The sequence below is a fragment of the Sinocyclocheilus anshuiensis genome, unplaced genomic scaffold (assembly GCF_001515605.1).
Source record: "Sinocyclocheilus anshuiensis isolate Anshui unplaced genomic scaffold, SAMN03320099.WGS_v1.1 scaffold86, whole genome shotgun sequence".
Classification (NCBI taxonomy): domain Eukaryota; kingdom Metazoa; phylum Chordata; class Actinopteri; order Cypriniformes; family Cyprinidae; genus Sinocyclocheilus; species Sinocyclocheilus anshuiensis.
In genome coordinates this window covers 3,701,281-3,715,177 of record NW_015547662.1, presented here as the reverse complement: position 1 = coordinate 3,715,177, position 13,897 = coordinate 3,701,281, and the positions used below count along the sequence as shown (strand labels likewise).

Genomic DNA, 13,897 nt, shown 5'->3' with positions numbered 1-13,897 from the left:
TCACAGCACATTTCGTATTTCAGAAGGCGGGCCTTCATTTGATACAGGAACTATTCGAGCCGTTCATGCCAGACTGGGGAGAGAGGTGTTGTAATAATGTAAAATATGTGAAAAATAATGTGTTTTTCGAACAACCTAGTATGAGAGCCTGTTCTAGTACACCCCCAAAACAAAATCAAGACTTTGTAATAGTCTTGTGAAATGTGATAGGACCCCTTTAAGGTTTGAGTAATATAGGCTTAAACATGAAAGTAATATTCATGCTGTCATTTAGTTTGTGTTGTGTAGGCCTATGTAAGCTTCTATGGTTTTAAATCTTTGATGTGGAGCTGTGTATACTAATTAGTTCATTTAGTGTGCTCTATTTAGATTTCGGATGTACTCCATCACAGTCTGGGACGGATTAAACTAATCACTGAACAACTCATACTGAAACCTACATAGAGATGCATCGTGTTAATGTTTTGATAATTTGTGTTCTGGCTTCAGTACGTGATTACTGAAACTCAATATGAGGTATTATATTATATGTATAGCTTATCAATGTCAATAAACACATTTTGAATAGCTAGAACAGACTTGAATTTATAAAACAAGCGCCTATCATTACCCTATAATTTAATTTATTCTGACTAGATTGAAGTCATTAATTATCATCATTAGTTAATTCATTAGATATCATGATCTAATGAACAATAAAGCATTTATTAATCTAGGTTATTTTTAAGTTCTATATATACTAATATAATATTTATGTTTCAAATTGTATAAATTAATGAAAAATATATAAAATAAAAAATCTCTATTAAATAGTAATAATAGCAATAATAATTTTTTAAGAATAGATATTTAATCTATTAGTTGACAATAATTATGATAGATTAATAAATGCTGTAAAATTGTTTATTGTTATGGATTAACCAATGTTAACTAATCGAAGCTTACTGTAAAGTGATACCAACATCTCTGTAGAATGCCAGTTCAGCTCACTTTCCAGTGTATTCCTGGGCATATATTATAAAAAGGCACAGCATATTTAATCTATTTTGAAAATGCTGAAGTCATGCATTGGATTTCTATTATCTGCACATTAAGTTCATCTGTTGACTAAGCAAAGTGCAAAAAAACTAAGCAAAAAATAAATGTTGATGGCGAGTTCTGTGTGTATGTGTGAGAGTAGTAAGAGCGGGAGCCGTTATCCTAAAGGTAGGGCCCCTGTTCCTTAAATAGTATGGTTGGCTCTCCGTATGTGTGTTTGCATAGATATGACTCATTGCATTAAGTCCTTTATTGCTACCAGATGAGTTTCCAGCACCACCCACACCCTGTAGCTATGGGCAACCCACTCAGCAGCAGTGTACAGATGCGAGAGCGAGAACGGGATATCAAAGAGAGGCCCCGTCATCAGTCGGGTGCTGCTAGTGTTGAGTGTTACGGCTGGGCAGAAATAGCTGTTGCCCTGGAGACAGATCAGCTTAGCACCGTGAGCCATGCGCTTCCCTGTGCTCAGTCAGATGAGGAAGAGATGAGTGGAAGAATTAGCGTGCGATGCCACGGGGCTGGGACGCGCTCAGAAACAGGCCATCTGGTGCTCTGCTGAGTGAGCATGAGACAACACCTAGATCAGATACACACATTCACACATACGATAAGATCTGGCCTTTTTACTGCCTCCTTTCAAAGGGGTGTCTTAAAGGGATAGTTGACCCAAAAATGAAAATTCTGTCATCATTTACTATTTTGTCGTTCCAAACCTGTATGAGTTTCCTTCATCTGTTGAACAGAAAAGAAGATATTTTGAAGAATGTTGTAACTAAACAGTTGACGGTAGCCATTGACTTTCATGGTATGGAAAAAAATACTATGAAAGTCAATGGCTACCGTCAACTGTTTGGTTACCCACATTCTTCAAAATATCTTTTTTATATTCATGCAGGTTTGGAATGGCATGAAGGTGAGTAAATTACAACAATTTTCATTTTTGGGTGAACTATCCCCTTTTCAAACGGATCAAGTGTTTTGTATATTAATGTTAATATTGCATGCGTATATTTTCATATTGCACTTTCCACGAATTGGTATTCTGTGACTTTTTTTTATTTTAAAGCATTTGAGGGACACATCCTGTGGTGTTTGTTTTGAGAATACATAAAATCATGCAAAAATACCATAGTTTGGCGTAATCCATTGAATTGCATTCATTGTAGTAAAAAAAAAATTATAATTTTTAATTAACTTTCCAAAATGTAATATTTCACTGTATCCCACATTTTTTACAACCCTGTTATCGGATGCATTTTTAAGACAAATAATTAATATCAGTCCATTGTTTACATTTTTTACACAATTTGTTTATTCATCAAACTCAACCATTCAGCCCTGTTATTGTAAGAAAAAACTGATTGGGAACTAGGAAAAAATAAATGGGAATTATAAGTTAAACTACAAACAAATGTAACCAAACTTAACTTGCTAGAAAGTAGTAGCTAAATCCTGGCTAAATATGCAACCCTGTGACCCATTCTGAGAGTTTAAAAAATATAATTTAATTCATTTAATTTAATTTAAATTAATATAAATATTTAAACATTATTTAAATAATTAAACAGTTCACCCTCAAATGAACATTTTGTTATCGTTATTCACCCTTATGATTTGAGTGATGACAGAATTCTCATTTTTGGGTGAACTAGCCCCTTAATTTTTATGTTTATTTAATGTTTAATGCTGCAAAATATGACTAGAACATAAAAGAGCTAATTTACAATAGTTCAACCTCCTAAGGTTGATAAATAACATTTTCTGAAAGGTTAAGCACCTCTTTTCACTGACTGTTTGTTAAAAAAATGAGGAATTTCAGGCTCTTTTCATGGAAACTGTCATATATTAATTCTATCTATACATTTTCCCACTGTGTTGTACACAAAAAAATAAGAGCATATCTTAAGCAATTGAAGCTCTCTGTCTCTCTGTGGGTTTTTGCACAAGGGGTGTGAAGAAAGTGGTATCTTCCAGTGAGTGAAAGTTCATTAATAATGCATGCTAGAGGGATTCCACATCTGCTTTCATCTCTCTCTCTCTCCCTCTTAAAGATCACACAATCTGTTCTATGAGATCATTAGTTATTTTGGACAGGAATATAGTTTAGTCTTTGAACAGTGTACAGCATTCCTTTTCTTTGAATCATCATCAGCTCTGCAGTCAGATTGTTTGTTGAGATTGCATCTTATGTCATACATTTCCTGATTGTGTGTGTTTTCACTGAAGAAGTGTGCTGAATCAGTTGTCTTGAATTAATGGTCTTCTTCGGTCAACATGGCCATGGAAACCAGCGTGTCTTTGACGTTACTGGTACTGTTTGTGTATGTCTTTAAGACGTTATAGACTTGCGTCATAAGCACACATATCCTGACTGATTGAATTGATGGATTCACGCATGGATGGGCTTAGTAGAAAGAACAAGATGGAATCAAAACTAAATGTAAAATGCTGATGTTTGAGGTTATAGAGAGGAAGAGAGTCTTTGATGTTATGTAAATGATGTTGTGATTTTTTGTCATCATGTGGTCATATGAGGATCAGAATGATTAGAATAAAATCGCTTCCTCTCTCTTTTCCTCTCATGAAGGTGAGACAGCAGTTTCTGCTCTCTAAGGCACTGCATTTCTCATCTTTGAGCTCACTGTTCTCTGAGTGTGTGTCTCTCAATGTGGCAGTAAAGACATTTAAAAAGTAAGATTTTGCTATTTCAAATAAATTCTATTCTTTTGGACTTTCTAATCATCAAAGAATCCTGAAAAAAAATGTATCACAGTTTGCACAAATAATATTAAGCTGTTTTCGACACCAATAATAAGCAGCAAATCAGCATATTAGAATGATTTCTGAAGGATCATGTGACACTGAAGTCTGAAGTAATGATGCTGAAAATTTAGATTTGCCATCACAGGAATAAATTACATTTTAAAATGTATTCAAATAGAAAACAGTTATTTTAAATTGTAATAATATTTCAGAATGTTATCATTTTTACTGTATTTTCTATCGTATTAATGTAGCCTGAACGGGTGATATATAAAATCTTGTTGAGGTTAATTAACTCCATAAATTGATGAGATTAATCGTTATTTACTGTATTTATCAGCAGTCCTAATGTATATATTTATTTTACTGTGGGACCCAATATACAGCCTACATTTGCTTGCTGAAGGAATTATGGTATGTTTACAAGTTGTTCTGTGACATTTAATCTTTATTCAAGAGTTTTATTTGAGGCAGATAGTTGCTAGTAAAGCATGATAACCTCACTTGTTAGATATCTCCTTCTAATTGTCACTTAAATATGAGTTTACTGAAGGACCCACTTTTAACATATTTTTAAACAAAAGTGACATTTTAGTTACATTTATATACTGTTAGACTTAATGAAGGTTTGTTTTACAAACAGATGTGAAGTTACACAAATAATAAAGCTATGACCAAGAAACAGAATGCTGTCTCTTTAAATGTTTGCCTTCTTGAAGTATTGTCCTAATCCTAAATGAGGTTATCATACCATGTAATAGTTCTCGTCTTTCCATTGATGTATATTTTCTTAGAAAGAGAACAAAAGAGAAAGAGGGATAAAGAAGGTAGGGAACAGAAGAGAGAAGGAGAGAGTTGATGAGATGGCATGCGTGTATGAGAGAGATGGTGTTGATGTTACAGAATATGTTTTGAGAGAGAGGTGATGATGACTGTATGGCTTTGAATTGTGTTATTTTAGTCTTTTTGTTTGTCAGTTTCGCTGATAGATTAGCAGTTTTCCCTCCCTCACCTCATCTGTATCGCACATGATTTCCTCATCACTGCTATCAAAACAGCTTTGCTTTCTTTGGATAAGACGCACATGTATAACTGTGTTTCATAATGAAGGGGAAGTTTGTTCTTCACAATCTTGTGTGGGATTTCACACTTTTTGCACTCATCTTTGCTGAAAACCCTTCGCCCATCTCGTTTCATTTTGAGACTAGAGGTGTATTCACAGCATCACTTATGGAACTTACTGAAAGTATTACATATCCATTAATGTAAAATAGTGAAGACGACATTTCAGTTTGACTTAGTGCTGGGCGGTATGACCAAAAATGTATATCACGGTATACGTTGTCTAAGCGACATACCGGTATTGCGGTATTTAAAAAATTCATATCATAACAAAAATAAACACTGGTATTCGGTATGAACCAGTATACCGCCTAGCACTAGTTTGACTGACACCTGCACCGATATTCATTTTGTGTTCTGTATATGTAATATATATTTAGATTTAAGACATTTAGCAGAAGCTAGACATTTAAGACATTTGAATAAGACAAGTGAATTTTCCAGAACAACTTTGCATAACTATAATGCTATGAATAGTATTATTCTTATTTACATATTTATAATGCATATTATATTCCTATTGCTGTAGTATAATGATTACTCATAATTATAGCAGAAATAAAACAATAATTAAAAATCTTCTCTATATCATTTTTTAGTCAGTAAAGGTCAATATTTCAGTACAATTGTTTCCCCCAGTTGTTTCTTCATCATATGTTTAAAAAGATGACTCATACCAAAACAAACAAATATACAAAAAAAAAGTTTTGGATGTTTGTTTGTTTATTTCAAAACTTTGATGCCTTTGAATTTAATTTACATACATTTTATCAGTAACACTTTAGTTTGGGGACAAATTCTCACTATTAACTAACTTGTTAAATATGATTTTTGCCTTATAAATTCCTTATTTGCTGCTTATTAATAGTTAGTAAGGTAGTTGTTAAGTTTAGGTAAAGGTTATGATTAGGTAAAGGGATCTAAAATATGATCATGCAGAATAAAGCATTAATATGTGCTTTATAAGTACTAAAAAAAAAGTCAAATCAGAAAACACCTTCACTTTTTGTCTCTCACACGCTTTTTCTCACCCAGCTACCTCACGCACACATTACACATTCAGACGCACATTTCCTGCGGACAGGCCTGGGAATACTTTGCTTTGACTTTAGCATCTGCGAAAGAGCTTGGCTGTAATTTAATTTTGATGTACTTGGAGCTTCAAAGTCTGGTTGTAAATGTGACAGGGACATACGTCCTTATTTAGGAGCTTGAACACACACACACTGTGGATATTCTGCACATGCTGCTCTTTAATTGCGAGATGTAGAATATTTAGATGTTCAAGTGAGGCAATGAAATCGACTGCTATAAAAAGGCCAGAGCCTGCAAGGACCCCTGCTGAATAAAACAGCACTTCCATCTGCTTCCAATCTGTGTGCATGGCAAATAAATGTGCGTCCAGTACTGTATGCCTTTGTTTTCTTGCTTAGGTGTGTTGGCTTTTCTAAACGGGTCTGTCCAATGTAAACATCCTTTTCAGAGCCCATGTCCTATATAAGGTGCTTATATATATTATATAATGTTTATTGCACAATGGCAGGTAAACATTGTTTGCATGTTGTGTATCTGTATAAGCTCTACATGACAACAAAATGTCAGTGTGGTGCGCTTATCAGGCGGGGTTTCGGTTCTGTGTATTCTGTCGTGGAAGAGAGTGCTGGTTATTCACTCCCCCCACCAACAATTCCCGCTGGACCTGAGACTCAAACCCACAACCTTCGGGGGTTAGAAGTCTGACTCTCTAACCATTAGGCCACAACTGCCATGTAGGAGAGATCTGCCCTTTAGTTTGATTCCGTTCTCTCTGTTTTTGTTGAGAGTAGTTAGGTAAGGTTCTTTGTATTTTTTTGGTTAATTATATTGATTTTGTTTGTTGTTTTGGGTCTTGGGTCTCTCTGAAGCCCAGTACCACTTAGTGACTGTTTCTCCTCATCTTTTATATAAATTGAAACCTTCAATTTATGGTGTTTTCTTTCGTTTCATTTTTGGTCTGACCTGTCATCTTTATTCTTTTTATTGTGTCTTACCCCTAGCGGACATAATATACTACTCCATCTGTTCAGTCAATCCAGCATTATGGATGTTATGCTGATTAATATCCTCTCTTTCTCTGTCTTTATGTGTGTGTGTTGATCTTGACATCTGGCTAGGTGTTCACGGAGGAGGAATTCTCAGTAAATCCACAACCTAGACCAGAATCATTCAGCACACTCTATAAACAAGGAGAAACCAAGGTCATTAACGCAAACAAATAAGACCATGTCTTGATTATTCAAACAGAGAGGCTACAGAAGAGAACATTAAAAATAACCAAGAGGAAGTGCAACATCTCATATAAAATTTATAGAAAATAAAACAGCTTATAAAGTATTTAGTTTGACCTCCTGGGATAGAAATGACTTAGTCTTTAAATAATTTCAGGCCCTATTTGTGGAAAGTGACAAGTATAATAAAATATCCTTTAATTATGTGGATATTTGTCTATATTTCTTAGTATTTATGAAACGGTTGACTTTATTTATTTTGTGATTTCCAGTGTGTTTTTCTTCTGATATTTTCTGATCAGCTGAATCCTTGTATTAAGAAGAAAAAAAATCAGCTTTAATTCAAGTTTTGAGTTTTGAAATTAACAGTGTAATGTGGTAACTTTGTCCTAAAAGGCCAAAATAGGATCAGTAGTTAATGAACTCAAATGTTATTTTATTTTATTAAAATATTTAAAGTGCCCCTATTGTGGATTTTTGAAAATGACCTTTCATGCAGTGCGTAACACAGCTCTAAGTGAATGAAAGCATCCTGCAAAGTTTTAAATCTGAAAGTGCACCGTGTATAAAGTTATTGTCTCTCAAAAGAAAGAGTCGACTCTGAATCATTGAAACGAGTCGTTTTTAAAACGAATCCCAAGCCATTTCATGTTGACGTCAACATGAAACATTAGCATATTGCCCGCCCACTTGTTGGTCTTTTCCGTTGGTCTGAAAGAAAATGCAAATTCATTCTTTGCCACTAGGTGCCGCTTTAGGAGCGGTAAAAATAGCAGTTTCCCTGGTAACGGCTGTAAACAAAGCAGCACTGCGCTCACAAACGCTGCTTTATCAGGCGTTACAGGCGAGATGAAATGAAAATGAGACCAATCGGACCAATCACCGCAGATTAGCGTCACTAAAGGAGGGGTTTGGAAAAATTAATCGTTGAGCGAATCGTTTGGGAGTCGTTGAGCAAGTAAGGTAAAAATAAATGCATATTATAAGACATTGAAAGTGTTTTTTGACCTTGCATGCATGTCAACCTGTTGTTGGGGACTCCCAAAACCAAAAAATGAACTTTCATTACCCATAATAGGGGCACTTTAATATTATATTTTTATTAGACATTAAATTTAAGGTAATGTTATTTTTTTAGAGAGTGTGAATTTCTCTATTCGTCCTCCATTCCACCCAGTATCATGATAGTAAAACACATCATAAAATTTCTATAATAATTGCTAAATGATTGACGAGTTGTCCAAGACTTATGATTGGTTGGTAAGATACTGGTTATGTTGTCTTTGACATTTATACGTGTGATTCATACAACTCAAATAGTACAGATCACTTTTTAAAAGATAAAGCTTGAAATAAGTGGCATCATTTAGTTGTTATTTGCGTCAGTTCATTTAACTCACATGTGCATACAGCATTGGATCATTAACTGTGTTTGGTTTTGTGTGACAGGTGAGCCGGAGTTTAAGTACATTGGGAACATGCACGGTAATGAGGCCGTGGGCAGAGAGCTGCTCATCTATCTGGCTCAGTATCTCTGTAATGAGTACCAGGAGGGCAACGACACCATCATCGACCTGATCCACTCCACACGCATTCACATCATGCCCTCCATGAATCCTGACGGCTTTGAGAAAGCAGCCTCACAGGTAAACACACACACCTTACACAAGAAGAAGAATATAAAAAGAATATCAACAGAATGCAGTTCAGTATCTCTTCATAAACTGTTCATGATGAATAGAATCATATTTAGAACTATAAAACAAGACAGACGACCGTATTCTGCTGCTAAAATATATGTGTTGTTATACGACTTGTATCACTAAATGGTTCATTAGTCCAGTCTTCAACATCTTTCAGCATAAGGTGATCAGACTTCCTAGTTTTCCACAGGACAGTCTCGGTTTTTGGTGTCCTGTGCTCAAAATGGGCCTAAAATACAAAATAAAGCACCTAAATAAGGAAAGTAAATATCCATTTCCAAAAGTACAAACATAAAATAACATTTGTAAAGTAAAAAAAAGTTGTGATTAATATATGTTTACTGTTTTAAATATATATTAACAGTTTATACGTATTAACTGTAAAAATTAACAAATTAAATACAATTAGAAAATTACATTTTTTTTTTTTTTTTGTAATATTATGATAAAGGCATAATTTAGTTATGATATAGGCTAGGGATGAACAATATGACCAAAATCTTATATCACAATAGGAGTCATTTTATTTTACGATAGCAATATATATCACGATATAGTTATTTTTGCTTTAAGTAAGGTTTTTATGAAATTTCATAATTCTCATCATAAATTTCTATATCACAAAAAAATAAGTAAAAAAAAGAAACTCTCAAGCTTGACAAGTAAACATAAAATAAGAACAAAACAAATTACAAGCAATAGGACAAAAAACTGTAATACACATATAAAGACACAAATTAACAAATAAAGTATGAAATAAAATATAATAATAACAAAAAATGTTATGTACAAAAAAAAAACACTGCATAGTCTTCACTGTGTACATTAAATATAAATGTGATTCACTCAGGGCCAGCGAGAGCTTTTCTCTCTTTTGTTGTTTGATTCATGTTAATGACACAGACAGCAACAGGTTTTTTTAGGCTGCTGTCACTTTAAGATCGAATGCACAGATCTAATATACTGATACACATGCATTTTCTTTCTCAACTGTTTATGTTTGCTTACCTATGTTTACAAGGATACTCGCAAAGAGAGGTGTTTTGACACATAAGTGTGTGTGTGTTTGACGGTTCAAGCCCAATAAGGCACAAAAAAGAGCTCAGTTCAGTACTCACACATTATGTTTGCATGTTTCAGGTGTTACCAGTTAGTGTTGACTCGCAAACATCATATTAATTATTAATTTTAATAGTACTATTAAATGGAACCCACAACAATTTAAAAACAAAACAAAATTTATAGATAATAACAAGTGAGGTTTGAGTGAAATTTTGACCACTGAACCAAAAAAAATAAAAAAGGTCCCTGGTTTCCATTTAAAAAAAACAGTTAAACTTGAGTTTTGTTGGCAGAATGCAGGGGTGCTGATTTCATAACATTTTATTGTGGTTTACCACATCCTTCTGCAGCCTGTACTCACACAAGTGTGGGCTTTGACATTTCATGACACATTTGACTTTTAGTTTCACATTTGTTTAGGGGATACCAACAGATTATTAAACACCTCACTGGGATGTGGTTTACTGCACTGCTTTACTGATAAATGTCTATCCTGACCACACAGCAAACATGCATTCTCTCTGGGCTTTTGTGATTGTTTCAGAGGTGGAGGGAAAGTCCTGTCCTGGTAACCACGAGCACAAAGGTTGCATCTTTTATGGGAACTGTACATAAAAAAAGCTAATTTTACTAGAAAATGATTTCAGTAGGATAGAGATGTCATAGATGGGATAAAGGCTTGTGATCATAGGCGATATGTGTTTTATTTGTACGTTAAAACAGTAACGGTTGTATTCAGGCTTCCTTTTTCAGCCAAACTCACTTTACAAGACTCTGGCATTAAGTAACTGAAGTGATTTCCTCCTCAGTCTGAAACTTTGTCTCCACGTGTCAGTTTAAGGGGGTCTGAATACTTTCCGTACCCACTGTATATATATATATACACACATATATACACTCTTCCTTCAAAGGTTTGGGGTCAGTAAGATTTTTTAATACATTAATATTTTTTTATTCAGTAGGGATGCATTAAATTGACAAAATTGACAAAAGACATTTTTTCAGAAAAAGAGAAATGTCTTTACGCTCTTTTCCATACAACAACAGCTGATAGTGACTTTGGTTACACACACAAATGTTTATATGCAGTATATACAGTACTATTAGAGATAAAATTTAAATATAATATAATATAATGTAATAATATAATACAGTATGATTTTCTTTAAGAGAAATTAATACTTCATAAATTCAGAAACATTACATTTACATTGTTACAAAAGATTTATTTCAAATAAATGCTGTTCTTTTGAACTTTATCACTAAATGTTTCCACAAAAATATTAAGCAGCACAACAGTTAATTTTGATAATATTGTTAAAAATAAATGTTTCTGGAGCATCAATTCAGCATATTAGAAAGATTTCTGAAGGATCATGTGACACTGAAGACTGGAGTAATGATGCTGAAAATTACAGGAATTAATTACATTTTTAAAAATATTCACACAGTCGTGTGAATATATTCACACTTCCTGTTTGTCTGTGGCAGGCAGTCGTGGGAGCCGACCACGGGGTGCATGCACTCAACTCTCATCCCTCAAGAGAGAGTCCAATTACTGCAGCCACATCACAAAAAGCGTGCAACCAGGGGCGGATTTAGTGAATTGGGGGCCCCAGGAAAAATATAGGAATGCACCTGTATGAAAATAATTTTAGGGGGCCCTTGGCTTTTGGGGGCCCAAGGCGGGGGCCTACCTTTGCCTAATGGGTAAGTCCGCCCCTGCGTGCAACTTAACCTCAAGCACGCTAGTTCAAACAACGGATTCTATCACTCAGAAAAGAATCATACGAGAACAGACGTGAATGCATCGCTATAAGTGCCTTATAGAGAGCTGAACATGCTCATGCAAACACTAACTACCATCCCTCAGAAGAAAGCAGAAAGGAAAGAGTTCCTTACCTGTCTCTTGTAGTCAGTCTCGTGAATGCATCATACCTAGCGCATCCAGCTTGCTCGAAGAGAAGACGTCATAGTCTGCCGCCTGCCAATGTCAAGTTCATTGTCGGGTTTAGACTCATGCTTCAGACAGCGGTCATGCTCGGCTTACCCCATAGCGCCCTCTAGAACTGATCATAAAATTTGATTGGCTATTTTTTTTCTGTTTGTCCACCAGGTTCTACTCATGAATATAGTGCTAGTCCAGATGATCTGGTGTTTAAGACTTTGGCTAAGGCCTACTCCAGCTATAACCCAGTGATGTCCGACCCAAACCGGCCGGCATGCCGCAAGAATGATGATGACTCCAGCTTCAAAGAGGGCATCACTAACGGAGGAGCCTGGTACAGTGTGCCTGGAGGTATAATGCACAGCTTCTGTAAATCACTCATATACTGTATTAATTGTGTTGTACATGTGACCATCTGTACAAAGGAGTTCATATTGGCACCAATTATTTTACATACTTGATCAGTGACCTAGAAATAGTGCAGAATCTTAAATATTTTAATACTGTGAAGCAGCTTTGAAACCGTCTGTATTGTATAAAGTGCTATCTGAATAAATCTGACTTGACTTTATTATTATTATTAAAGAATTTAACAAATATATATATATATATATACACACACACACACAATTTATTAGAACTATAATAATAATAATAGTTATTATTATTATGCAAAGCATATACAATTTATTAGAAATATAATAATTTTGTGAAGCAGCTTTGAAACCGTCTGTATTATATAAAGTGCTATCTGAATAAATCTGACTTGACTTTATTATTATTATTAAAGAAATTAACAACACACACACACACACAAATTATTAGAAATTGTGGCGGGAGGAGCAAACAGACACAGTTTTATTTAACAGAAATGAGGCAGCCGATCCATCACAAAATATAATAATTATTATTATTATTACTATTATGCACAACATAAACAATTTATTAGAAATATAATAATAAACATAACAGCAAGCAGCAGTTACCGCGGTTTTAAGCATTTTAAGACATTTTAAGAGCAATTATAGACATTTTTAAGGGGTTATGAACTGCCTTTTTTCAGCCAGATTTTCAGTTCGGACCTTACTGTATAAATTATGCCATGGATTAATATGCTTTCTCAGGACATTGTCTGATGTATATTTTTTAAAAAGGCAAAAGCAGAAGGTTTAATACCAGATTTGCAAAATAAATCATAGAAATGTTATGAAAAAGGCATGGGAATTAATATGCCAAAAGCTGGCAATCACATCTAGAGAATTGTGCGCTTCCAAATTTGTGGCAGCAGTTTGGACGGGCCTGACAGCGTGACCTGAACATCTTTGGGACAAATTGGAATGGCAGCTGCAAGCTTCACCCAATACTAGTTCCTGACCTCGCTGATGTTCTTTCAAATCCACACAGCCATGTTCCAGCATTTAGTGGAATGCTTTCCTGGAATAGTGGAAGCTGTTATAGCAGCAAAGGAGGGCTTAATGCAGATGGTTTTGAAATTAAATGTGCAACAAGTACATATGAGTGTATGTTTGGGTCTCCACATACTTTGACAATGTAGTGAATATTAAAAAAAAAGAAAGTCACTCAGTGTTAGTTGCCAACCTTTGATCTTTCCCTTTCTCTCGGTCTGTCAGGTATGCAGGACTTTAACTATCTTAGCAGCAATTGTTTTGAGATCACTCTGGAGCTGAGCTGTGATAAGTTTCCTCCTGAGGACGCACTCAAGCAGTACTGGGACCAGAACCGTAACTCACTGGTCAACTACATGGAGCAGGTACAGCCCAATCCTTTCTGATGCCTAGTTTTTGTTTGAAAATGCTGGCAGGCAGAGAGTTGTTTTGTTTTCTGTCAGGTACAGCCCAATCCTTTCTGATGCCTAGTCTTTGTTTGAAAATGCTGGCAGGCAGAGAGTTGTTTTGTTTTCTGTCAAGCTCAGACTCGTGAGTCAGGATTAGAAGGGGGTAGGTTTCATCCCGTTTTGATCCCTCATGTCC

The 13,897-nt window shown here is 34.9% G+C and overlaps 1 protein-coding gene across 1 annotated transcript in view; it reads left to right on the top strand.

Annotated features, from left to right (window-relative positions):
- LOC107702282 (carboxypeptidase E-like) overlaps positions 1-13,897 on the top strand; it is a 21,464-nt gene that overhangs the window by 2,460 nt on the left and 5,107 nt on the right. Inside the window, exons 2-4 of the mRNA XM_016504538.1 lie at positions 8,643-8,845; positions 12,065-12,257; positions 13,538-13,677. Of these exons, the coding sequence (XP_016360024.1) occupies positions 8,643-8,845; positions 12,065-12,257; positions 13,538-13,677 (536 nt within the window). The remainder of the gene's footprint in view (positions 1-8,642; positions 8,846-12,064; positions 12,258-13,537; positions 13,678-13,897) is intronic.